We start from the raw sequence: 24,926 nt of genomic DNA on the forward strand, positions 1-24,926 counted from the left end.
AATACTAAAGTGTGGGTGGAGGCAATCCAAATGCGTATGAGTGATTGCCATCCGAGATATTGGTAAATGATCATTTGCCAAATATACGATGACTCGAGCTATCTGGTATTTGGTCGGGAAATGAAGATTTGAAAATCCATCTGTCTCGCAAATCATAAGTGATGAATGATAAAGCGCTAGTACTCTGCAAATTTCTGTCCTCACTATTTTGAAATGAGATCTAAGCTAGAAAAATGAAAAAACCGCTTTATAAAGAAAAAAGATGCATGTTTTCAATTTTAAACACCTCTTTGAATAGCCTTTGATGACGTTTAATACTATCATTCTTTCTTGTTTTTATCACTTATTTGTTTCAAAACCGAGTCAGAATTTGATGTTTTACAATCTTGAGCTTTCTCATCTCCTGACATGTGCCGAGAAAAAGATATATCACCCAGTTCTAAAATCAAAGCCTCTAACTGTTGACCCTCCTCTGTTGAAGGTAATTGAGGCACCGCATGCTTTTTTTTATAGGTATCATTTGTTGCTTTGATGACAGAAGGAAGCTGGACTATGTCCCGCCCCCCGACAAAGTCGCTATTTTTAGTCCGTGGTTTTAAGAAAGACGATTTCTCAGCGGGTGGTGTACTCTGCCTAGTTTTAGTTGCGAATTTATCAATAGGGTTTGTCATTGCAACCTGAGGATGATTATCTTTCGATGAATCATGTGAATCTGAAGACTTTTTTGGGTTATGGTATGCCCGTAACCGAGCCATCCGTTTTTGTTCGGAAAGGACGATGTCCTTGGGCACAATAGTCCTTTCGAGTTGTTCGATCAAAAACTGGGCATCCTCAAAGTAGAATTTAGGAATATCGTCTTGACGGAGGCGCGCAATCTTCGATTGAATCCTTTTGGAATAAAGTGTACCATGGTCGGATATAGCTGAAAAGTAAGGAAAGTGACATATTTTCTGATTGCATGAATCGATAACGCTTGTATCGAGAATTTCTGAAGAATATAGCATGTTTAAGATGTACTGGGTACGAGAGCACTCTGCTGCTTTTGGGCAGAAATCAAACAAACGTCGAAGTTCATCTCTGGAAAAAAATCCATAGTTCTGCTGTACTTTATCTTTACCTGTGACATTTATAGAGAGTGCACCTTTAAAAATTTGCCGACGGTAAATGTACTCTTCGATTGTGCCACATGTAATTAAGCGATATACGATGACGTCTTTTTTTTGTCCGATTCGATAAGCACGATCAACTGCTTGGTCATCTGAAGCCGAGTTCCAAGAAGGATCGATGATAATAATTCGGTTGGCGTTCGTTAGGTTGAGCCCAATACCACCTACCTGAGTAGTCAACAGAAAGCACGAAATAGAAGAATCTTGATCAAACTGATCTATAATGGTTTGACGTTGAGATGCTTGTCTTATATTTCCATCAAGGCGTACGTACTTAATTGGATGAGGAGAGTTGTCCAAAACGGAACCCACAAAATCTAGCATAACGAGAGACTGAGAAAAAATAAGAATACGATGACGTTCTGAAGACAATTGCTGAACTAAATGGCTAAGAAACTGCAGTTTACTGCTAAGTAGAATAGACTTCATGCAAGGCAATGGAGATGTTGAAGAAGAGATACACTGTACAAGGCGATTGCTTAAATCAATCAATCCAGGATGATTGGAAATTTGCTGAAGAAGCTTGACAGTATTAAGGGCTAAGCAAACCTGGCTATCTGACTGTTCCATCAAAGACTTTTGTGATAATATTTTAGTATACAATTCAAGCTGAAAAGGGGTCAAAGTTATCCAGCAAACAAAATCATATTTCAAGCAAGAAAAGGGAGAAGGTTTAGAGGCATCTGGATCAAAAGGTGACTCTTCCTCTAATATATCTGCTTCAGACGGAGTAGGCAACGATTGATCATTCAATTTACCTTTTGTAGTATTAAATACTTCTTTCTTCTCGCGTCTCAAAAAGTTTGGGGCAATTCGCTTACGTAGCTCAAGCAGGGTTGCATGTGCCTTCAATTTTTCATCCTCAGTAGCATCTTTCAAACTCCCCCGAATGATGAGGTCTTCAAACTTATTGACGAATTCTTTTCGGTCGCCTAGAAGCTGACCGTCACAGCAATAATCAAATAATACCCAAAGCTCCTGAATTTTATTGAGAATGGGTGTTCCTGACAACACGATTTTGGTCCTTCCTTGAATTGCCGATACAACGGAATAGGTTTGCGTACGCGTATTTTTAATTTTTTGACCTTCATCCAAAATAATCACGTCCCATACTGTATCTTGAAATTTCTTACTATTCGAAAAAAGATCTCCACTCTTTTGTAAAACACCGTATGTAGTCAATATAATACCATGCTGGGTAAGAAACTCGTCTAACTTCCTTTGGGGGCCATGGAATTTTGAAAAGGGTATATTTGGACACCATTTGGCGATCTCTCTTTCCCAATTAGAAATAAGAGAGAGTGGCACAACAACAAGCGCTTGAGAAATATGCGAAGAGTAAAAAAGACCGTGCAAAAAAGCAGAAGTCTGAACTGTTTTACCAAGTCCCATATCATCTGCTAAAATGCCGCCTGTCTTCCTTTCGAATAGGCTCCACAAAAAAACTATGCCCTCAAGTTGGTGAGGATACAGACTCTCATAGATGGTTTGTTTGATTTTAAAAGGCTTGGGAAGCCAAGGCTTAAAAATGCATTCCTGTGTTTGTTGTTCGAGATCGGTTCGATACCAGTTGCCGGACAGCAATTTCAGTGAGTGTAAATAATATTGTCGTTTTAAGAGACTATTAATTTTAACAGGTAGAATGGGATGATCTGGATATATGTTTAAAGCGTCTAAGTAAGCGTTGATCGCTTTTTGAATAAGGCCACTTTGCGCAGCCTTATTCCCATATGAAAGGAAATTATTGAAGTTGAGCTTTTGGGAATGGGAGAAAGCTATGCACACCAAAATGACAAAAAAGCAAACGTTAGTATTTATGCACTCTGCACTCAGCATCTATCAACGCATAAATCTATCTACATACAAGTCTTGTGAAGCACAGGGTCGCTGTTTTCATCTAGAATTTCAATTACATCATCTGGTAGGTGATCCGAAGAGATTTCGCAAGATAACGGTTTTCCTGAGGCGTCAGGAGAAGCTACGCTTTTTGTTTCAGTAGGCTTTATTTCAAGGCTTTCAAAAAGATGAACTAATTCGTAATCGGACATGGCAAAAAGCTGGCAAAAAACGCTAGATAGAGAGAGCTGATTTTTAATGAACGCTTCCTTTCTGTAACGTCATTCACATATCAAGAACCAGGGATATCTATCAAAAGGGTAGGATGTTTATATGTACACGATAGAAAAATTGATAAGTTATGAATTTTGATAAAAATTATGTAAGACAATTGATACTCTAAATTAGATAACTGCCGCTTTCAATCCAATTTTTGTCTGTCTAAAAGGCGGGTTTTTTTATAGATTGTAATGATTGACAAAGATACAGAAGGAAACACATTTACTGAAATACAGGCAGAACCGAACAGAATTCAGGGTAAAAAGCGATTCATGAGAGGAAGTGCCGGCTTCAAAAAACAGAAGGTACCAAAACTAATATATGTAGAAGTTGTTTTATAAAGCATTCCCTTAAAGGCCGGTTCAAACAACAGAATTTTAGATGTTTCAAAAAGCACAGACCAAAAGCCCAAATCCTCTTCTTTGAGGCGACCCTCTAAAATGCGCAATTTGCATCTACGAAAGATGAAATACTCGAATAAGAACCAAATAGTTTTTCAATCCCATGCTGACAAAAAAAAGAGTTAGAAATGTCATATTTGATTTCATACTAGGAAAACGCCATCTTGACAGTTTTGTATTTTCTGATTCTAGCCAATAACATCAGATTTTCAAAGTGGACTCCATGGTGTTCTAGTAACCGTGGACAGATGTAGAGAACATAAGGCTGCTCGAGAAGTACTAGATTTATTCAACGATGTAGCAGAGCAACACAAACCGTCAAATTTAGAATATTCCGAATCTTCGGATCTGGAATCGCAACTGTATGAAGAGGTTCGGCAACTAAAGGAACAAAAGCCTCAAAGATTTGAAGTGTATGGACTTTCTAAATTAACAAAAATAACTCTTTTCATACCTTAGATGAAATTGCTATTAACAGTTTTTTTATATAGAATTGATAGTGGGTGCAAAAACCTTGTATTTATCAATTTCTTGGATAAGAATTTAGACCCAATTGAATTCGTTCATGAAACGCTCGACTACGTAATTAATGTAACCAAAGAGCCAAGAACAAGATACACAAACAGAATAATTCCGATTCAAAAAACCTGCGCAGCATCAGAAAACTCTATCGCTAAAACGGCGGTTTCATTGATCGAATTAGCTTTTCAAAGAAAAACAGGAGAAGATGAAAAGAGTAGCGGCTACAAATACATGGTTGAGCTAAAGTCCAGAAATAACAATTCTATCTTCAAAGAGAGCATACGTGACCTGTTAGTATCTAAAATGGATCCTAGCCATTCCGTAGATTTAAGACATCCGGATAAAATCATCATGGTAGAAATATTCAAAAAAGCATGCGGAATTGCTATTATCGACAGTAAAATGAATAATCTGTATAAACGATACAACATCCGTACAATAACCATGAATTTGAAACAGTCAGAAGTACAGATTGCGAATTCTGAGGGCTCGTAATTCAAATATTCGATTTTGTCAAGGTTTCGGTAGAATTAATTTCAATCTCCGCTGTCTTGCTGTAAGTGCGCGCTGAAGAACACCTTAAAGAGGGAAATATCTAGCGAAGGTTGGTTACCGTCGCTTGAAATTTACGTGGCTTATTCAATAAAAATTTTGTTAAACTGCAATTTGTAGCTTTACGCAAAAAACTTGTGAACTAATACAATGTCTATGCCAAACAAGAAATATGCCAACATTATACAATAGCCATTCATAATGCAGCGAGACAGGGCTAAGTCGAAAAGAAACGAGCTATATTGTTAACCCAAAATTGTAAAAAGACATACATTGCTAGCTGTTAACCACCATCACGTTAGCAAAATCAAGTTAAACATTTTTACAAGGACTGCATATAAAAAAATGCATCCAAAATAGTCTAGATCATCATCAGTAAAATAACCAAATCAAAATAGAATTTGAACGGCTTATAGTTTTGATTAAGATATAGTCATTGTCCCTCTCCCTTGAGAAATAATATATTTTGAGTAGCTTCTAAATTGTTTTTTGTTTGTCTTCGTCAAATTGGAACCATACAAGCACCTCAATTTCGTAGGTATTAATTGAAATGAATTGGAATTAAGCGGACTATCGCATAGATTTTGTGAGCTAAGAAAATGCAAATATATCAAGCCGGTTTTATAGGCCAAACAAAGCTTGATAACGTAATATTAGTGATGCTCTTATGTGATATTTAAAAAGGTTTAATTTTTCAAAAATTTAGATTGAGTTAACTTATAGCCAAAAAAATCAGTAAAACCAATAATACTCGAAAAAAAACATGCTTCATAATTTGATTTCACAAAACACTTAGTGTCTTTTAACATTACTCTACTTTGCCTTTTAAATAACCTTTCAATTAAAATAGTGTAGTCTGAACAAAATATAGGATGAAATCTATCTCTCTCAATAAAAAAAATTATATATAAAAAATTACGGTCAAAGTATTCAAGCAATATAAACAATTAAAAACCGGAAATTGACTTATCAAAGAAGAACGATAGATCGAACTCAATCGAGACAAATACAACGAGTGAAAAAATAAGCTATTACCTAGGTCTTGAGGCAAAATCTAAGAAGAGTAAAAATAAAAATTTATGCCTTCTGCGTGTATCGATCACGCGACCTTAAGATCTTCAGTCTTACGCTCTACCAATTGAGCTAAGAAGGCGTTCATATATATACATGGTAATATCTCTTTATTAATACTTTTCAAAATATCATATACATATAGTCTGTAATTAATTCTTATCTGCCATTATGTTCATATAAACATGAGCATTTTAGCATATAACTGGAATGGATATCAATCGGCATTTTGATCTCGGAAAAACCACGAGCAATAAGAGAATTATATACACTGCGTACGCCATAAAATTATGTTGCTAAATGTACAAGTTTATCAATGTACTTTCATTACGGATCAGATTTTATTCCTAGCTTAGAGAATGTGAATTTTTTTGCTAACATACCAAAACTTTACGTGCTTTGTACTTAGGCGAATCGCTACATCTGGTTTCGCTGGTATTGCCGCTGGTATTCTAGGTTTAAAAAGTCTATGGGGGTTTTTATTTCACTTTACATTTATGCTTATATCTATCGTTCTATTCTGCAAAATGAAAATATCTAAATGCGCTTACTCTGAATACGGCTTAGGCTGGTCAACATTGTTATTAGCTGGCTTTGCTGACGGATTATTTGTATGTTTGAACTCTTTTTCTATTGTACCAAAATTACAAGAGCTAATAAATTTTTCGGATGGACGCTTGAAGACATACGCTATGTTCTGGACACTCTTATACAACATTATATATGTATATGGGTAAGATAGGAAAATCAAACAATGAAAACGACAAGCATAAAATGAATCTATGGCCACAATTTGAATAGCATTACCATATCATTCTCAGTCAGCTTAAACGTAAAATAATGCAGACGAACTCTGGGCATTACGTGTTCTGAAAACTAAAGCTATTCTCATATTGATCAGTCATTTTAGACACGCTATTTCAATCTCAAAATACAATTATGTAAACGCGTGACTTTGCCAGACGATTACATAAAATAGCGTAATTTTTTCAAGTTTATATATACTGTAGAAACTTTGACATAAACATAAAAATCCAATAAGATTGACAGTGCCTACATGGCAATGAATTCTATGACATTGATATAGGGGAACTATAATTGGATGCGAATTAGACGAATAGAACTTTCATTGTGTATGTTACATTTTAATGTATGTAAATTTATTAATTATATAATGCTATAGTTTGTCTAAAATGTGTGTATATTCGATAACAGAAACAATATGTTAAAAAAACTTGTATTTTTGACGCCAAATGGCAGAAACGAAGCATTACTTCTCTACAAGTCTGACAGAACAATTGTTTTTTAGTTGCATCATTATATTATTTCTTTTCTGCTCGCCTGTTCTCTTCTAGAGATTGGGTTCGGCGTCTTTTTGCTCAACAAAACGATTTATCATTACCTTATAGCCCGTATCTACACTTGGGCTGTTCACCTTTACTTTACTTTTTCTTGAAGACATCATGTCTTTTTTAGACGACCTATTGTCTGGAAAATCAGTGGTAAAGGTCGAACCCACAAAGGCTTTTTCTGTTAGACCAAAGCCAACTAATGCTAAACATAGTCTGGTGCCTTCTAGTTCATCCACAGTTCCCTCTCAACCAAAGAAAAGAAAATGGAACCCGGCGGATATAGCGCTGGATCCCGAGCTCTACACTTCCTATCGTGCCGCACGCCGAAAAGAGTTTGAGGAAACACAACGGCAAAACAGTTTGAAAAACCTTTCAGTGGACTCTAGTAAACAAAGTATCTCGGAGCTAAAACGACAGGTTAAAAAACAAGAGTACGAAGTAAAACGTTTGCTTTCCGAATCAGGTATGCATGTTCTTAGGACCCAAAACAACATAGTTTTGTATAGTGAAAACGTGGATCAAGAAGATTGTATGAACGATTACTTACCTGCATCCAGATGAATTTTGTAATAAACCTATTGAGACGCTTAGAGACTGTCAAGTGGCCGTGAATCGTCTAAGAGAGTGCGATATTGTTGCAGCTGATTGTGAATGGAGTGGAAAGGGGAGAGAAGCAAGCTTGTGTTTAGTTCAAATTGCATTCAAAAGCAAATATTCGGACAGAACAATAGTGTATCTGTTTGATATTTTTAAAGGTGGCATAGAGTTTTTCAAGGAGGGAGGGCTTGCAGAAATTTTAGAATCAGAGTCTATTATCAAGGTTTTTCACGACGTCAGGCAAGATTCGGATGTGCTTTACCACTCGAAAAACGTTTACCTCAAAAACGTCATAGATACACAAGTTATGTTTTCTATCTATCAGCGACAGAGTACAGGAAACACACCCCTGCCTGTCAGTTTGAATACACTATTAAAAAAGTACACAGATGCTGGGGAAAACAAACATAAAGAACAGGCTCATCTAGATATGGAAAATAACTCGAAGTATTGGGAAACTCGCCCAATGACCGAGGTGATGATTCAGTACTCAAGGGAAGACGTCTTATATTTGCTAACAGTATACAAGCATCTATGGGCTAGCATTGAGCCAATGAACCATCATCTCGTACACAAATTCACAAATATATATTTAGATCAGATTCGCTCAAAAGAGGTGTTAGAACCAGAAAAAAAAACATGTTCGAGGACAGGACGTACCCAAATACAACATACCAGTCTGGGACAGGTTCGCAAAATCAAGGTTGGAGTATGTGAATCTGATTTGGGGAAATAAAATGGAAACCAAAGAAAATGCCCAGCAAGAAATAGTGGAAAATAACAAGACAGCTGATTTGAAATCAAATGTTGGTAAAAATGAGCAGCCTAACGAGATAGAACAAGATGCCAATGGAAGTCGCCAATCAGACCATTTAAAGCAGAATAATGACAATAACAGCCAAGAGAGTGAATCACCACAAACTGACGCGAATGACTGCTCGACAGGTAAAGTAACAAAAAGCCATAATAATGAGGATTCGACAGACGATGTGATACAATGTTACAGCAGTAGCGATTCGGCAAATGAAGCGTCACAAGATTGTATCAATGAAGATTCGACGAGCAAAGTAGCACAAACAGAGGGCGGTTCTGTAAATGATGGGGTAGTACAGAGTAATAACAGCGACGATATGACGGACGAAGAGATACAAAGTGACGATAAGAACAGCTTAGAAGATGACATGAAACTCAAGGGCAATGAGATTGATCCGGTGACTAAGGTAGTCGAGAATGATGACAGGGGCAATATGGAAGCCACTTTGATGAAGAAAGATGACAATGACAATTCTGTGAGCAAGATTGTGGAAGGCGACGAGGAGGATAGTCAAAAACCAACAAGCTTAAAACAGAGCATTACTGAGCTTTCAAGTCTTGAAGAAAATATTCAATCTGCTGGGACCAATCAAAAATGCGATGGTAGCGATAACCAATTGGATAGGGCAGAACGAAGCGTTGATAAGCATAACTTCCAAGGCAGTACGAAACATGGTATTGGCAAAGGTAATGAACCGACCAAACCATGCAAAAATGAAAACAAAAATTTCAAGAACACCGGACTGGGTGACGTAGTAGACCAAAGCATAGCTAAATGCCTGAATTTTGGTAAAAGCGCCCCTCAAACGGCGTACTCAGAGCATAGCGCAAGGCAAAAGTTGAATTTTTACGATAATTCAACACCGTATTATCCAAAACAGGGTGTATTCAAGCAGTTCAGTCACCCAGACCGATACAACGAACAGCAGATGAATCTAGAACAGCATACAACTCGATATCTTGGCCCTGCTAGTCAATACGGCCATCAATTGATGTATCCATTAGATCAGAGCGCGAGTTACTTTGGCTCCAACCAATACAACTACCATCATCAGTCTACGCTATACCCAGAACAAAATGCGAGCAAGTATTTAGGTCCTAGCCAATACGGTGGTTATCAACCAGCATATCCAGAGTGGAATAGTAATTCATTTAAAAATACCGGCCATGCAAATCAATACGTTAGACAACCGATGTATTTGGAACAGAATAAGACACAATACTTTGGCTCTACCAGGCAACACAGTCATTGGCCGATATATCATCCGCCAGATCAGAATGTAATGAATTATTTTGACCCCAGCCAGTATAATTACCATCAGTTCGCATATCCAGATCCTAACGAAGCTGGGTATTTAGGACACAAACAATATGCCCAGCCAGCACGTACATGGCAGAATAGTGGCAAGGGCCTGTATTTGAATAATAGCGATAATACAAGAAACATCAATCAAAATATTACCCAAAGAGACAACAGACTATTGAGTAGGCAACTAGAACAACACAACACGAATTACATGGGACCGCCACCTACGAGTACTCAAGATGAGCAGACCATTTTAGCTGAAAGAGTGATAGAGACCATATCAGATATAGTCAAGGAAATGTCTGAGAAAGGCTATAGTCGCCGGTAAAAACAAAATGTCTTTATTTTTTCACCAACACTAAATATACTTAGCTCGATACGACTCGCAATACCAGTTTTTTTTGTTAATTAATCTCCAATCAATTTCGCTAGTCTTAGCAGCGAAGAGCATCTATATTCAAATCAAATTAGACCGTTGTTCTAGAGCGATGTATCTTTCATTTCTATACACAAAATGGGCAACTTTACTAGCAAATGGAACCAGAGGGACTTTGGTCAAGCTAGAACATGTCTTTGAGATTTCCGCCCATCTGCTTCATTATGTTATTGATACCGCTCAATCCGCCGACTTGTTGAAGAACATTTTGTGGAATTAGCTTGGCCATTCGTTGGGATGCTCCTATATTTCCATAACCTGACTTGAATTTGTTCGTTATGCCGCTGCAGACGATTTTTTCGAAAGTTTTGTGTTGCATAAGAACTTCGTTGACTTCTTTAATGGATCGTCCAGAGCCGCGCGCAATCCTTGCGATACGACTTTGATTGATTATTTTAGGTACGTCAAGCTCTTCATCGGTCATAGAATCCATTATAACGATATAATTCTTGAACTTTTTGTTGCTTTCTTCGCCCTTAGCTTGGCTAATCTGACCTATTCCAGGTAATTTATCCATAAGCTGAGAAATGGGTCCCATGTTTAAAATTGTTTCAAATTGATCGTACAAATCACGAAGAGAATACTTTCCTGCCTGAATCCTTTTGTTCAGATTTTTCGAGCGCTCGTCATTAGCAGTAGATGTTTTCAATATGTCAATCAGTCCCTTCCAATCACCAAGTCCAAGTAACTTAGAAACAAATGGGGCTGCTTCAAATTCTTCTAGGTTTTCTAACCGTTCACCAGTTCCTAGGAAAATGATCGGACTCTGAGTGGCTGCGACCGCCGACAAGGCTCCACCCCCTTTTGCGTGCCCATCCATCTTTGTAACTATCACTGCACCTACTTTTACTGCCTCTTTGAATGCTTTGGCTTGGTCATACGCCATTTGGCCCATTGACCCATCCATGACAAGCACAATTTGATTTGGATTAATAGCTTTGACAATTTGCTTCATTTCCTCAAACAAGTCTCCTTCTTGCTTATGACGTCCCGAGGTATCAACAATGATCAAATCGAACATTTCTGGATCAGCTTTAAGCCTCTCAATGCCCTCTTTCGCGAGTCGAACAGGGTCGCGTTCAGTCCTGTTTCCGTAAAAATGAACCTTGGCTGCCGCTGCATTTTGCATCAACTGATCAAATGCACCAGCCCTAAAGGTATCCACGCATAGCAGTACTGGTCTCCAGCCTTTGCGCTTATAATAATACGCATACTTGCTTACCGTAGTTGTCTTGCCATTACCCTGTAACCCCACAAAAACAACGATATTGACTTTTCCCCGAACCGGCTTGTAAGGCTGGATTTTAGGATCCAACAGCTTGCATAATTCTTCAAAAACGGCCTATTCCGAAAATAGCAGCTTAGTGTGAAAATTCAACTAATATATCTGTGTTAAATAAATATTGTACACACTTTGCGAATAATCATGCGCTTGTTGTGACCAGAAGCCATCGAATCGAGGTCTAATGCTTTTTTGAGGTTATTGGTGAGTTCAATTACCATTTTCAGACTGACGTCGGCCGTCACTAAGGCATTCGAAATTTCCTTCAACATCTCATCAATGACCTTGATGAATACCGAAAAGTTAGTAAATAGCTTGAACACCATTTGTAGTTCCATTTCATATAGTCTCATCAGTTCATATAAGGCAAGGTATTATTTGCGTATTGCACTGTTATAAGCGGCTCTTTATAGAGAGAGGCCATCCTAATTAAAATGCTTTTAGGTTTTTAATACGCGCGCTAAGCAAAGCTTCAGAATAAGACTCCATTTGATATTCATGCTTGAAATAGCCTCCATATAAAACCGTAATACCAAAACGCTAAAGCAGAGAAGTAAGCAGGAACACATTGTAGAGTTTAATGTACCTCATTGTTGATAACAGTTGAATTTGTCATCTTTTTCAGCGCATTGCTGATGCGAATTCCAATGTCGGCCAACACCATGGTGTAAGCACACTTTGTGTATTACGTAATACACCAAAAAGCTAGAAGAAATGAATAACAATTCGATAAAGAAGGTTTATCATAAACGCAATTTTATGTTTCAATATAGTGGCGCTTTTAGCACATGCTAATATTTCTCTTGAGTGTATAAGACTAATTAAAAAGAGAAAAGGGTTCAGTCTGTATAAGTATTTTTATATACAAAAAAATCATTTCCTAACTTCAAGGGTTACATATATCGCTTTGCTTTATCCGCAGTGCACGTTCCTTATCTTCCGGCAGTCTAACCTGATACACTATACTGCAAATACACTTAAGAATTTTGACAGGAAGGCTGTACATGACATCTTAAGTATAGCACGCGTGATACCAGCTTCGCAAAAAATAGAAATCTCCCGGATAATGAGCGAAATACTGAAAGAGGGAGGTCAAATATATGCTTTCGAATCGTCTTTGAACTCAACTAAGAAACTCAAGCTGAATCGAAATCTAATTGATCTAATAGAAGAGGACAAAGAGAAGCAGTGCGTCGGCAAGAATAAATGGTCAAAAGATATAGAAACCAATGATATAAGCTTTTTTCTTCCGACTGTTGTGATTGATTTATCATTCGAAAGCCATATGAGCAAAAAGGTTAGACATTCCTTCCAGATGTGAATTTATGATACCTCTAAAATTTTGTACTTAAACAATATTGCCATTTCCAGCAACTTCGCAGTTTAGTAGCTCAAATTGCATATTCCTATTCAGCTATTGTATGCATGATCTAAAAATGTAAATGTCTTGCAAAATTAATATTTCTTACATATTTATTTCCGTTTTTATAGAAAAAATCAAATAGACCGTTGAAGCTCGTTTTGACTTCCTTAATTCCAAATTCTTTAACAGAACAAATCTTAAACACGCACGATGGATACAAAATTTGGAAGGTACGCACGATTTTAGAACATTTTTATATCCAAGTGAACAAAATTATAACTATATTTTACTTTTAGCTAGTCAAAGAGTCAAAACCAGTTGAAGAATTGTACAACAAAAAACATTTGGTCTATCTCTCCCCAGAATCACCAAATGCACTGGAAACCATCGATTTTGAAAAAACATACATCATAGGTGGTATTGTAGATAACAATCAGTTAAAGGTATAAAATTGAAAATAGTCATAGAAAAACATAAGCTAAATTTTTCAAAAATTCTGCAGTACAAATGACAAAACTTGTTCGTTTTCTGTGAAGATATTTATACTCAAAGAGTTTGGTTTCCGCTTCTTCAATAAACTTAACATATTTTTTTCTCCACACTTAAAAGGGATTGTCTCTAGATAAGGCAAACAAACTTGGGATCGAAACTGCTAAATTTAAGATTAAGTCTGCCATTCCTCAGTTTTCAAATCAGTCTTTAAACATTAATCATGGTCTGTCAATTTTGATTTCAACCTGTTAATTGAGATTAACTCCGCTCATCAAAAATTCTAACAAAAAATAGTAGTTGTTGAAATTTTAATTTCTGCTGCAGAAACAAACGATTTAGACAAGGCCTTTAAAACCTATGTGCCGATCAGATACCAAAGATTTAAGCCAAAGTGGCCTTTTACTAAACTAAAAACTTTAAAGGTATGCGTCCATAAAATTATTCTGTAGGTACTATCAGGGCTAGAATATTAAATTCAAGAACTCATTCAATTTTTGATATCCTTAAAACATGTAAAAACTAGCCTGAAAAAAAAGAAGATCAAGATTTAAAAAAGGATGCTTATTCAAGTACTATGGACATGCCATAACATTCATCCACTCAAATCAACCTAAGGAAACTGTTTTTAAAGGCATCTGTATCGTTATTGCAAATCGACCAAATTCAAGCTTTCTGACATATGTCAATTTTCGCATTCATATTCTATAAACGCTTATCTCTTGAGAAAGGTTCATGACTATGAAAATACCTAAATGTATCAATAGAAAGATCGGCACATGTATTATGCATATTGAGCATGACGAACCACGTAGCCGAATAGATAAATCCGCTCGATTTCAATGGTATTTTTGAAAATTTCTAACAATTATATAACTTTGTCAAGCAAATGTATGAAGTTTACCAACATCTCAAATATAAACCGAGGTGGAAACGAGCATCTGATAAGCTAGCTATGTAATAAATGAAAATTTTCTAATTCAACACATACATCTCTTATAATAATTTAAGCAATTTTGAGAATAGCGCTATTTTCACCATCTTATCACAGAGAAAATATAATGGATTAATGAAATATTTGCTATGGAAAACAGAAACTTTACTGAACAGCATATCGTTGACTCAGGTATATATGCTCTCTAGAAAATAATACAATTTTAGCGTTTTTTATTATTGCAAATGAAATTAGGTATTGAACGAGCTGCAACGTATATCAACTAGTCTTGTCTAAACAGAGATTATACTAGCTTTGACCTGTGCATACGATTTAATAAGGATATAGGAAGCCATGTAAGCCACTAACATAAGAACAGGTAAAAGTGGATAACGAACGTTATTCAGATATTATATTAATACATAGAACAAATATCTCAGCAGCTTTTTGTGCTAGAAGGCACAATGAAATATTTTATTATTAACAGTAAACAGGGATGGAATCCAAAATAATGGGTGTAGCAATGTACTTTATCTTCTAAAACCAGTACATTTGGTTTAAGTGTACTTAAATGATTTTATTTACTTTTTGCTTTTGTTGACATTTTATTGCACTTCATACAGAATCCAGAATATGGATAGAATTCTATTGAATATTGAATTCATCTTTAACACATAATTGATTTGAAAGTAATTTTGAGTTCTTCATGGATTAAATAAGTAAATAGGTTTCTTGTCAAGTGAGCTTCTAGTGTTGCTTGTTTACTTTTTTTTATTCTAAACACTCATGGATCCCCTATACTTTCTAGTAATGTCTAATAACGAAATCAAACACAAAAATTTAAAAGTTGATTAATTATACACAAATGTGCATAATAACGCATTAGACACATTTGTGCAAACTATGTAGTTTATACGCAAAAAATTAATCTATTGACCACTGAATCTAGAGTTTCTGATTTTCGAAAGTCTGTGCCTACACCCGATATTTTTTGCTATTCTATATTATACGAGTAGATTACATTAACATCTGTCACCTAATTCCAAGTATGTCCTACAAAAAATTCAGCGCAAGTGTATATTGCTGTGTGAAATTAGCACAGTGACTACCTCTTTTTGGATAATCACAAGATCTAATCTTGTGACATGCATTCTTATAGTCTATGGACCTAAATCAACTGTGAAAATTGCTTTGTCTATAGCTTTTTAATACCGCTGATAATGGTTTTATATTATTTAGTTGCTGAATTATTTTTTTTCAGAATCACTGGAATTAATAGAACTATGATCTCAAGTAATGCCCTATAATCAATTACTTCGAGTGAATTTGAAAAGGTGACAGACAGATATCGATAAAAGTATGGGAAATCACTTTTCTCATTCAAACAATAAAAGACGTTATAAAATAGAAACAGAAATAGATTTAGATGAAGATAACCCTTGTACTATAGAGGATTTGAAAAAAAACGGTACGGTATCCAATACGAACAATAGGATGTGTTGAAAGTAATCTAATTGTCTTGTTAGGAAAAACCAGTGGCGAATTTCTAAGCTGGGGGAATGGAGAAAGAGGTGCACTTGGTTTTGGAAATTTAAAAGATAGCTTTTATCCCAGAGTAGTCAAGGGAATTACCATTAAAAGGGTAAAATACATTCATGCTGCAAAGTACCATTCTGTATTTACTACTTTCGATGGCCGAGTGTTTAGTCACGGATGGAACAACTATGGCCAATGTGGAATTGGAAAAAGTGGAATGATAGTTTCAACGCCTACTGAGATTGTAGCCTTAAAAGGAAAAGGGGTTATATATGTGGCTAGCGGCGTATTTCACTCTCACTTCTATACTGTAAATCACGTATTGTATAGCAGTGGAAATAATGCCTTTGGACAAATTGGAAACAATACTTTAAAGATCTGCTATCGTACTCCGAAAAAAACAATATTGCCATTTTCTACTAAAGTGGAAAGAATTAAGCTGCTAGAATGTGGGTATTTTCATAGTATCTTAGTAACTACTAACCAAAATGTATATGCATGGGGAAGAAATAGTCACTCGCAATTGGGTCTTGCAAAAAAAGATTATGTATATGCACCGCGCCTGGTAAAAGAACTTTCACAGTTGAATATCGTTCAATTGGCCTGTGGATCCGATCACACGGTGTTTTTGAATTCACTGGGCGAAGTGTATCAAATCGGTTCTAACGTGGAAAGACAATTTGGATCATTTTGTTCAAACAATTACTCTAAGGTGCCCATTCAAATTAGAATACAGAACCAGATGATCGTTCGTATAGTCTCTAGCAATAATTATACATGTGCGCTATCACAGCAAGGAAGACTTTGGTATTGGGGCACACCATATTTATCAAGTGGAGGTACCTCCTATGACAATAACGAATTGCCAGAATCGCCTAAAATTATATGGAAGAGTAATTATGAGGAGAATAATCACGAGGAAGTCCGTATGATTAAATGTGGAGCATATCATATGCATTTATTGACGCGGAACGGTAAATTATATACGCTAGAATTTTATAAACAAGGTGCACCTAACCCATATAATCTTAATGCAAGTTTATTTGAATCAATTCCACATAATACGACAAGGGGGCAAATAGATCAAACAGAAAAGAAAAGTACATGGTTTTCAATTAACGTCGGTAAGATGGTTCAAGCTATAACAGCAGGAAGTTTTCACTCTCATATTTTGCTTTATTGCATAGAATTTCATATCAACTTTGCAAAGCTGTATTTTAATCCAGAAGATTATTACGCAGACTATTACATTGAGACCGATTCTAAAATACGCTACCCTGTGCATCGCTTTTTTTTCAAGGTAAGGTGTCCATCACTGCTCAGCGAAGACAAACAAAATATAATCAGAAATGCAAATCCGAGACTCATCTCCATCTTATTTATGAATATATATGGCGGAGACTATATATTAGATGACTGTAGCTCAGAAGAGCTAAAAGAATTCCAAAATTTGTTATCAAGCATATCATTGTCTAATTCAGAGTTTCAAATTTCGCTGGCAATCCAGAAAAATTTGCGAAAAAACGATATAATGTATACAACAATAGACAAGAACATGCTTGATTATTACTACAATCAGTTCTCAGCTCAATTGAAGCAGATGTACGAAGAAAAATATGAAACAGACTTTTACTTGGTTTCGCAGGATGGAGTCCGGTTGCCGGTCCATCGCGCAATTATGGCTGCCAGATGTCCTTTTTACGATTCGTTATTTAAGTCAGGCATGATAGAGAGTATTACAGGAGAACATCATATAGACGCAAGTGGTTTAGTCGTCGATCATTTTGCAAAATTTTGCTATTATGAATTTTTAGATTTTACGCCGGAGTCAGCCAAGTGGTTATTGGAAAATCACGAAATGATGTTTGTAGATTCTCATCAAAAAAAATTACACAATCAGTGTTTACAAGTACTTGAAAATTCGAACAAGCAAAACCGAAGCGTATTTAGGGACTGTATAAGGAATGCAGACATAGGCGTAGAAGACTTGCAAACTCAACAAAGCAATATAAGGCAGCAGTTAATTATATCGTAAAAAATTACATTTGTTATAGACAGACGGTAAATTGGTTAATTTTTTGTAAAGCATAGAGATATGTGAAAATATGCTCTAAAATATCGGTCGCAAAGATTATTTTGATTAGATTTATTTCCTTCGATGGTCATTCTCAATGGTTTTAAAACAGATTTCAGATGAAAAATCAAATTGACCGCACTCAACCATGCATAGAAATAATACTTTTTAGTCAGCCAAATATTGCTTTGAAATTAAGGGAAGTATAAAATTCGCTTCTTCTGTAAAATTGTATAGATTCAGAACTAAAATAAAAAATTTTTAAAGTCAATTGACTTAAGACCTCTATATCATATTTTTCTTTGCAGTACAGTTTTGGGCCCCTTTGATCCCTTGGATTTCAAGGCTACAAGGTTTTTGCAGATCTCGAATTTGAATAAGAGATAGTTTATCTGTTCTAATCCTATAAGAAAAGAAAAATACTTAACCTTTATTTTCAAAGAAACAAAGTACCACCTGTTTCGAGTTAAAGATGCGGTTTCAACCTCTTAGACAATACACTTTTAGTTCTGTAGATTGAAAAATTTTTTATTAATCGGTTTTTACTATCCTTTATCATCTGCACGTCACCCCGTTAAGCATCCATTGTGAAGCATGCTTGATAGTTGTACGCTCTAAGCTCCCTTAGCATTTTATTTCTAATAAATAATCTATTGACGACCTGTTTTACAGCTCGTATCCGCGTCGTTCTCCTTGACATCGAGGGCACTGTCACCCCCATTGCCTTTGTCCACAAAATACTTTTCTCGTATTTTCGGAAGCATGTACTCGAATACCTCAAAACGCAACTCGATTCAGCAGACAAAGAAACCCAAGCTGATGTTTTAGAAATTTTGAATATTCCACTAATTAATACAGATGAAGCGGGCATCTCATGTCCTCAGAACCTTGACATAACTCTCTCTGAAAACAGAAGCACTATCATAGATATCGCGATGTCTAGGATATCGATTATGATGGACGAGAACAGAAAAGACTCATCATTAAAACGATTACAAGGTCGTGTATGGAAAAAAGGGTTTGAATCAAGAGAATTGGTGAGCGAGGTCTACCCAGATGTATTGAGAGCATTCGATCGATGGAAAGCCTCCCAAACGCCGATATTTATTTATTCGTCGGGGAGCATCAATGCTCAAAAACTTTTATTTGAACACACGAAAAACGGCAGTCTATTGCCCTACATAGCCGGACACTTTGACACAAGCATTGGACACAAACTCTGTGTTGCGAGCTACCAAACAATATGGGAGTCGATAAGAGGGCAGTTAGAACAAAGGTTTCCGAAGTTGGCAGAAAATGAAGTTTTGTTTGGTACTGACAACATAAAAGAAGCCCAATCTGCAAAGGAAGCAGGTATGAGCGTATTTTTATCAATAAGAGAAGGAAATGAACCAGTTCCATCCAATCATGGATTTGAAGAAGTCGACAATTTTGACAGGCTGTGGGAACTGTATAATTTTGATAAAAATTGAGGACATATTGATTCCTCTTGCTTTGTATAGGCAGAGAAAAAGAGGATGAGTATGCACATATGCAGAAGTAAAACAGATCTCCGAATATGACATACGATGAGGTAAGTATGTTGTATGATGCTTTGTTGTACTGCACACATCTAGTACATGCTTTATAGTAGATATGGTGTTACGCGTATCTTTTTCCTCATCCGAGTTGAGCCTTCTAAAACCTGTCATTTAATTCGTGAATATCTGGGGATAACTCCTCGATTGCAGCATACTTTGGACCAGACAAAGCCGACTAAATTACCAGGTGAGTAACATTTCTCTTTGTACAAATTACGCCTGCAGATCGAATTAGTGTATCTATACAAAAAATGTGTGCAGCGTACTAGAACATTATAGTTTCCAAATGAACGACGGCCAATGCCACCGACAAATGTTGTCGAATCTTCGATAGAGACAACCCTGGAATTGAGAGAAAAATGAGAATGAAAAAACGCCCATTTATAAATTCTCTCTATCATGTGCATATTCATCAACTAAGTGTGTTTGATAACGTACATTTCATCGCTGACAGAGGACCACTCTTCGGCATTTTCGTTCTCTTGTTCTGGAAGTAAACTTTTTTCTTTTTTTTCCTGGACTCTTTGCATAAACTTGTTAACCATTAGCGACAAAAGGTTAGACAAAACGCAATACTGCGATAGGAAAGCAAAAACAGAGAAAATTCCTTTCACAAAGTGTCCTTTCTCATATACCTTCATCTTGCTCAAATTGGAAGAAGGTGTAATGGATTTTTTGGCGTCCAGCCTTGATTTTGAAGGTTCTCCGATCATCTGTGCCAGTCTTATAAATAGCGAAATTTATGCTCTAAGCACTGCTTAAAAAAAAACAAATTTCCGTAAAAAGGAATAGCAATTTTTCTCTGTCCAGATGCTTTTTATTGAAAGAGTACTACTGTTTCAACAAATCAACTTCAGTGAGAGTGTGCCTAATCTCGTTCAGATGTGAGTTCTGATACTCTTTGTCACAGGTTTTCATTCATACACCTGCCTTCCTTCCCGGAACAGTTTGTACCATTTTAGTTGCCCACCTGCTTCACCATGAATATCTCTACGTACCTTTCCAGGCTTCCAAAAAGTACCCGTGAGGAGCTCCTCAAACAGCCACATTGCTGCCTGGCACTTTTTAAAAATTTAAGCGAGCAAGATCGCCTCCTCGTACTACATCTTATGGTCTCTCCCCTCCCGTATTCTACCCTCTGTTCAAGTCCCGATAAATTATCGCCGAATTTATATCTACCGCCGACAAAGGAGAAGGCAGACATCGCATTTCCCGCAATTTCTATCTCAAACACTGAAAAGGATTTTTGCTCAATGAAGGAAAAAAATGAATTCAAAGTTGCTCAAGACAATTTCGTCCTCGTAGAGCTTCAAATAATAACGCCACTGTCGAATAACAACTTGCTTGTTATTGAGAATGGCTATGTCTCTCTAGAAGAAATTTTTCGCGTAACGCTGTATCGAGCTTTTCAAACTGTTCCAATTAAACCTGTAGTTTTAGACAGTAAGATACAGAAATCATATGTTGACTCACCGACACTTTTGGAATATTGTAAGAGTAAGTGGGAGTATATTATTATGCCGCTAGTGGAGCTTGCCTTACCCGATAATAAATTCTTTCAGATATTCGGAAAAGCAAACCGATCAACAAAATTAGATAAAAAGCTCTACCAGTTATATAGAGATTCTAAGCTGATAGACGATTCTGGTACCTCTCAACTGTCTCTTGTAACAAGCGGGTATAAATTTTTGCTGTCCGATATTTCGTCGCAGCTATGGCTACTCTTGTCTAATTGGATTTCTAATCACATCGATGTATCTATTCAGGCTAAAATCGTCGACTTTCTTATATACCTATCCACAGTCTTGTCTCAAAGTGTGGTCTATTCCGTTAACCAATTCTCAACTCAGCAGCAACAGTTTTTGCAAGACTTGGAATTTTTTGGTTTTGTTTACTTTTTAAAAACGGATGACCAGCTGACACATTTTTGTACAACACCACTTTGTACTCAGATCTTTGAAGAGTCAAGCAAACAAGATAGAAATGTCTCAGACTTCGGAAACTGGTTAGGAGGAATTCTAGTCGAGTCGAATTTCTATTTATACGCATATACAGATTCTCTAGCCGTAATTGCATCTATAGCTCTTTTCGCTGAAATTTTGCATAGACTTCCAAACCTTTGTACTGCTAAAATTACGAGAAAAAGTGTCAATTCCGCGTTTAAACTCGGTATTCATGCTAAGCATATTATTGATTACCTTTATATGAATAGACGCACTGTCTCTTCAGATCAATTGGTTGGATTACAAGCAACAGAAAATGAGTTGTCACTGACGTTTCCCGGATCAGGGACTAGTTTGCATGAGGACGAGGAACTAAAACAAATGTTTTTGGGATCTGACCGCAGCTCCCGGGTGACACAGCAAGTTGAAGAGCAATTGTTATTTTGGGAAGAAGAGCGGTTTCGGTTTGAATGGCATTACGCTATTTGGTGGGAATTTGAACCTAGCGATCACCCAGAGCTATATCAGTCGATCAAAGAGCATGCTGAAATGCTCGGCTACTTATTGTGGAATGGAGATGATAAGCAGAAGGTTTTATGTATAAAAAAAATAGGCCATAATTCACTCGTCGAATTCTATTACAAGTTAAAGAGCCGTCTAGAATAATTTGGTTTCTTATTTGGCTGCATTGTTAAGAAAAACATTTCTCTGGCTCTTGAGAGGTTCAATGAAAACGCAAGAGTCGTTTTTTTAATACAGCCAAAAATTGTCTTTCTTCGTGATATATATACGTAAAGTATAACTTCAAACAGCAACTTTGGTTTGAAATATCTGAAATAGATTAAATATCAAACGAACAGCAATATGTAATACCATCATTCACTTACATGTGTATTGGAAAGTTCCTTTGGCAGATATGTTTTGTGGCTGTAGAGCAAGTCAAACATTCTTTTTTCGTTCGATGAATAAAAGTAGTACATCTAAAATAACAATCAATGGTAATTTGATGTGAAAGAAGAGTAAATTGGCTTTTTTTTTAAATGCAAATTTCTGCCGAAAGTACTCAGAAGAGCTCTCTGTCGATTGATTGCTATATGCCATCCGTCATGCGAGGAACTGGTTTATGAATATCTGGTTGAGGAGCCTGACAGTTTAAGTTGTAGCATTCAGTAACTACTATTATCTGTATTCCTTGGCCAATGTCAACCCCTGGATTAATACTTGAGCGAGTACACCTGAAAGGTGAGTAGAAGGTATTCTATCTCTGTCTAGGTGCCGTATGAGCACAAAAATGTTGCACCAATGGTTTAGTAGATACCAAATTATTTTTTGTACGGCATGGAAATAAATTTGTAGACTTTACTGATACGTTTATGTACCGCAAACTGGCGTTCTATGACAGGAGTCCGAAAACTGCATTTTCTTTGTTGCGGTGACGGGTATAGATGGAAAAGAGCAGAAAGATCTGCGCAATGATGAAACCAGTATAAAATTTGTTCGAAGGAGATTAAAATCTTTTACTTCTTCGAGTTACAGTTATAGATGGCATGTAGAAATTGGCAAAAACTGTAAACTTTTTTTTCAGCTGCTTGTTGTGGCGCTGCTTTTTCAGAACTAAGATATTGCCTCTAAAGAAAATACGGGTAAATATAATCCGAGTGCACGTATTAAAGAATAATTTGTTAAGACAGTTGTTTGGCTCTTTCTCTTTTGGAGAACTGGTGCCTAGATGCGATAACAAGAATCGGCGTCTATTACCAAATATCAGTTCGATGGAATACGAAAAAAAAGTAAATCGAGAAAACTTCTGCCGAGTTGGCAAGGCTAGAATTCGAATGCAAATACGAGAGAATGCTGGTTGAAGAAAGTTGAACTCACATGCCTGGTTTCTGGTTTAACCGGAGCTTGGGATCAAAATGCAAATGCATGTAAAAGGTGCGGAAGGGATCCGGAGAATTGATGAAAAGAGGGGATCAGAAAAAATATTTTAAAAAAAATATTAGGGGCGCAAATCAAACATTGTTTTACCCATTTTTTGATTTCAATTCGTTCAACACATGTCTAAATTTCTTCCTCTCAATAACAATCAGGCATTTGGAAAATTAAATGGGCATTTAGCCAATGAATCGTATATTACAGGGTATGCTTATTCATCCTATTTTAATATTTTAAGCTGCTGCGGAATCTGTTCTCTGCCGTCGTCCTTTTTCCAGAGCGACATCGCTTCAGGTGGAAGGATGTATATAGATAGCATTTTTCTGCAAAGTTTTGAATACCACTATCTACCTAAATAGGCAGATCACGTATAGCTTATCGTCTCTCGGAGCATTTCATCTGCAAATATGCACCATAAGCTTTCATACACCGGTTTCGAGACATACAGATGGCTTTGGCTATGTGATTAGCCCAAATCTTGACTTCTTTAGTGTTAACCTACGATAACTCAGCCTAACATCTTACTTTTCAGGTATCAGCCAACTTCTGATGATGCTTTAGTTTTTAAAGAAATGGGGAAGGCCCCAGAAGAGAAATGGACACACATCCTCCGTTGGTACAATCACATTTCTCATTTTAAAGATTCGATCAATTCTTGGCCTAAACCAGCCGAGGTAAATCAGTCGGAAGCTGATGGAGAAGACATAGACCTCTTCGGAGAAGAGACAGAAGAAGAAAAGGCAGCAAATGAAAGCCGCAAGCAGGCAGCAAAAGCTAAGCCAGCTAAGGCTCCAGTCATAGAAAGGTCCGCCATCATATTGGATGTCAAGCCTTGGGGCGAAGAAGTAGGTATGTAAATTTTTTTTAAAAATTGTACCTTTTTATTGCGGAAATTGACGTTGTATCAACTAGACCTTCTGGAATTGGAGAAAAAAATCCGCACTATTAAACAAGAAGGGCTAGAGTGGAAGGCATCCAAACTCGATGATATAGCATATGGTATCAAGAAATTGCAGATAGCTTGTCACGTCGTTGATGACCTTGTATCTGTCGAAGAAGACGTTATTATGAAGATTCAAGAATTTGAAGACATGGTACAATCTGTGGACATTTTCTCGTTCAACAAACTTTGAGAAAGTGCGGTAATTAACTCAACCAAATAATTAAAAATACGAGAAAATTTTAATTAGAATAGGCTAGCCTTTGCAGCATTTCATAGAATTTTGTTAAAATGCTTCTCCTGTGAAAATGGCCACAATAAGGTGAACCGTGTTCTGTATTCTGTTATGTGTAATGATCTTATCAGGACATGTTCCTGTATATCCATAGCCCCCGTGCCAGACAGTTTATTCATATATGATTTTTTATAAATTCAAATATTAGGCAACTTCTTCACTTTATTTAATATAAATAGCTGTCTCGTTGTTTTGTTCCTGCATTTTAAAAAAACAGTGTCTTT

At 36.5% G+C, this 24,926-nt stretch overlaps 5 protein-coding genes, 2 long non-coding RNA genes and 1 other non-coding gene across 11 annotated transcripts; 5 read left to right on the forward strand and 3 right to left on the reverse strand.

Annotated features, from left to right (window-relative positions):
• Nucleotides 1-3,395: 3,395 nt before the first annotated feature.
• On the forward strand, nucleotides 3,396-5,238 carry LOC126318605 (uncharacterized). The gene is made up of 3 exons (XM_049993415.1): nucleotides 3,396-3,586; nucleotides 3,875-4,095; nucleotides 4,174-5,238. The coding sequence occupies exons 1-3, from the start codon at nucleotides 3,473-3,475 to the stop codon at nucleotides 4,697-4,699; spliced, it is 861 nt and encodes a 286-aa protein (XP_049849372.1). The 5' UTR covers nucleotides 3,396-3,472; the 3' UTR covers nucleotides 4,700-5,238.
• A 598-nt stretch (nucleotides 5,239-5,836) lies between these two features.
• Trnaf-gaa (transfer RNA phenylalanine (anticodon GAA)) lies at nucleotides 5,837-5,909 on the reverse strand. The gene has a single exon. It is a non-coding gene; the product is annotated as a tRNA-Phe (tRNA).
• Nucleotides 5,910-7,419: 1,510 nt separating this feature from the next.
• Nucleotides 7,420-12,839, reverse strand: LOC126318650 (uncharacterized). Its single transcript, XM_049993469.1, has 3 exons — nucleotides 12,200-12,839; nucleotides 11,745-11,897; nucleotides 7,420-11,673 (listed from the first exon to the last, which is right to left on the reverse strand). Exons 1-3 carry the CDS (start codon nucleotides 12,275-12,277, stop codon nucleotides 10,456-10,458), a joined length of 1,449 nt encoding a protein of 482 aa, XP_049849426.1. The 5' UTR covers nucleotides 12,278-12,839; the 3' UTR covers nucleotides 7,420-10,455.
• A 789-nt stretch (nucleotides 12,840-13,628) lies between these two features.
• Nucleotides 13,629-14,395, forward strand: LOC126318660 (uncharacterized). Its single transcript, XR_007557422.1, has 3 exons — nucleotides 13,629-13,691; nucleotides 13,766-13,890; nucleotides 13,992-14,395. It is a non-coding gene; the product is annotated as an uncharacterized LOC126318660 (long non-coding RNA).
• Nucleotides 14,396-15,330: 935 nt separating this feature from the next.
• On the forward strand, nucleotides 15,331-18,291 carry LOC126318611 (uncharacterized). The gene is made up of 3 exons (XM_049993421.1): nucleotides 15,331-15,445; nucleotides 15,661-15,867; nucleotides 15,926-18,291. The coding sequence occupies exons 2-3, from the start codon at nucleotides 15,759-15,761 to the stop codon at nucleotides 17,968-17,970; spliced, it is 2,154 nt and encodes a 717-aa protein (XP_049849378.1). The 5' UTR covers nucleotides 15,331-15,445; nucleotides 15,661-15,758; the 3' UTR covers nucleotides 17,971-18,291.
• A 241-nt stretch (nucleotides 18,292-18,532) lies between these two features.
• LOC126318652 (enolase-phosphatase E1-like) lies at nucleotides 18,533-19,481 on the forward strand. Its single transcript, XM_049993471.1, has 2 exons — nucleotides 18,533-18,616; nucleotides 18,682-19,481. Exons 1-2 carry the CDS (start codon nucleotides 18,604-18,606, stop codon nucleotides 19,479-19,481), a joined length of 813 nt encoding a protein of 270 aa, XP_049849428.1. The 5' UTR covers nucleotides 18,533-18,603.
• On the reverse strand, nucleotides 19,412-20,354 carry LOC126318653 (uncharacterized). Its single transcript, XR_007557419.1, has 5 exons — nucleotides 20,225-20,354; nucleotides 20,028-20,122; nucleotides 19,856-19,931; nucleotides 19,577-19,764; nucleotides 19,412-19,501 (listed from the first exon to the last, which is right to left on the reverse strand). It is a non-coding gene; the product is annotated as an uncharacterized LOC126318653 (long non-coding RNA).
• An 84-nt stretch (nucleotides 20,355-20,438) lies between these two features.
• On the forward strand, nucleotides 20,439-24,759 carry LOC126318651 (elongation factor 1-beta-like). Of its 4 annotated transcripts, none has more exons than XR_007557417.1 (4): nucleotides 20,439-22,785; nucleotides 22,935-23,467; nucleotides 23,623-23,672; nucleotides 24,000-24,316. XR_007557417.1 is itself a non-coding variant. In XM_049993470.1 (4 exons), the coding sequence occupies exons 2-4, from the start codon at nucleotides 23,590-23,592 to the stop codon at nucleotides 24,598-24,600; spliced, it is 621 nt and encodes a 206-aa protein (XP_049849427.1). In that variant the 5' UTR covers nucleotides 22,596-22,785; nucleotides 22,935-23,589; the 3' UTR covers nucleotides 24,601-24,759. The 4 variants fall into 4 exon arrangements, 1 of the variants encoding a protein (XP_049849427.1); XR_007557418.1 differs by having other exon boundaries at nucleotides 20,439-22,774; XM_049993470.1 differs by adding an exon at nucleotides 24,380-24,759 and having other exon boundaries at nucleotides 22,596-22,785; nucleotides 22,935-23,672.
• Nucleotides 24,760-24,926: the final 167 nt, after the last annotated feature.

The sequence above is a fragment of the Schistocerca gregaria genome, unplaced genomic scaffold (genome assembly GCF_023897955.1).
Source record: "Schistocerca gregaria isolate iqSchGreg1 unplaced genomic scaffold, iqSchGreg1.2 ptg000673l, whole genome shotgun sequence".
NCBI lineage: Eukaryota > Metazoa > Arthropoda > Insecta > Orthoptera > Acrididae > Schistocerca > Schistocerca gregaria.

Excerpts from the sequence above, each read along its gene's own strand:
- LOC126318611 (XM_049993421.1), top strand. The coding sequence starts at position 15,759 with ATGGGAAATCACTTTTCTCATTCAAACAATAAAAGACGTTATAAAATA. Across the intron at positions 15,868-15,925 it reads AGAGGATTTGAAAAAAAACG|GAAAAACCAGTGGCGAATTT; the intron begins GTACGGTATCCA and ends TTGTCTTGTTAG.
- LOC126318651 (XM_049993470.1), top strand. The coding sequence starts at position 23,590 with ATGTCTAAATTTCTTCCTCTCAATAACAATCAGGCATTTGGAAAATTA. Across the intron at positions 23,673-23,999 it reads AATGAATCGTATATTACAGG|GTATCAGCCAACTTCTGATG; the intron begins GTATGCTTATTC and ends CTTACTTTTCAG. Across the intron at positions 24,317-24,379 it reads GCCTTGGGGCGAAGAAGTAG|ACCTTCTGGAATTGGAGAAA; the intron begins GTATGTAAATTT and ends TGTATCAACTAG.
- LOC126318605 (XM_049993415.1), top strand. The coding sequence starts at position 3,473 with ATGATTGACAAAGATACAGAAGGAAACACATTTACTGAAATACAGGCA. Across the intron at positions 3,587-3,874 it reads CCGGCTTCAAAAAACAGAAG|CCAATAACATCAGATTTTCA; the intron begins GTACCAAAACTA and ends TTCTGATTCTAG. Across the intron at positions 4,096-4,173 it reads AAGCCTCAAAGATTTGAAGT|AATTGATAGTGGGTGCAAAA; the intron begins GTATGGACTTTC and ends TTTTTTATATAG.
- LOC126318650 (XM_049993469.1), bottom strand. The coding sequence starts at position 12,277 with ATGGTGTTGGCCGACATTGGAATTCGCATCAGCAATGCGCTGAAAAAG. Across the intron at positions 11,898-12,199 it reads CAACTGTTATCAACAATGAG|GTCATTGATGAGATGTTGAA; the intron begins GTACATTAAACT and ends GTATTCATCAAG. Across the intron at positions 11,674-11,744 it reads AGCGCATGATTATTCGCAAA|GCCGTTTTTGAAGAATTATG; the intron begins GTGTGTACAATA and ends TTTTCGGAATAG.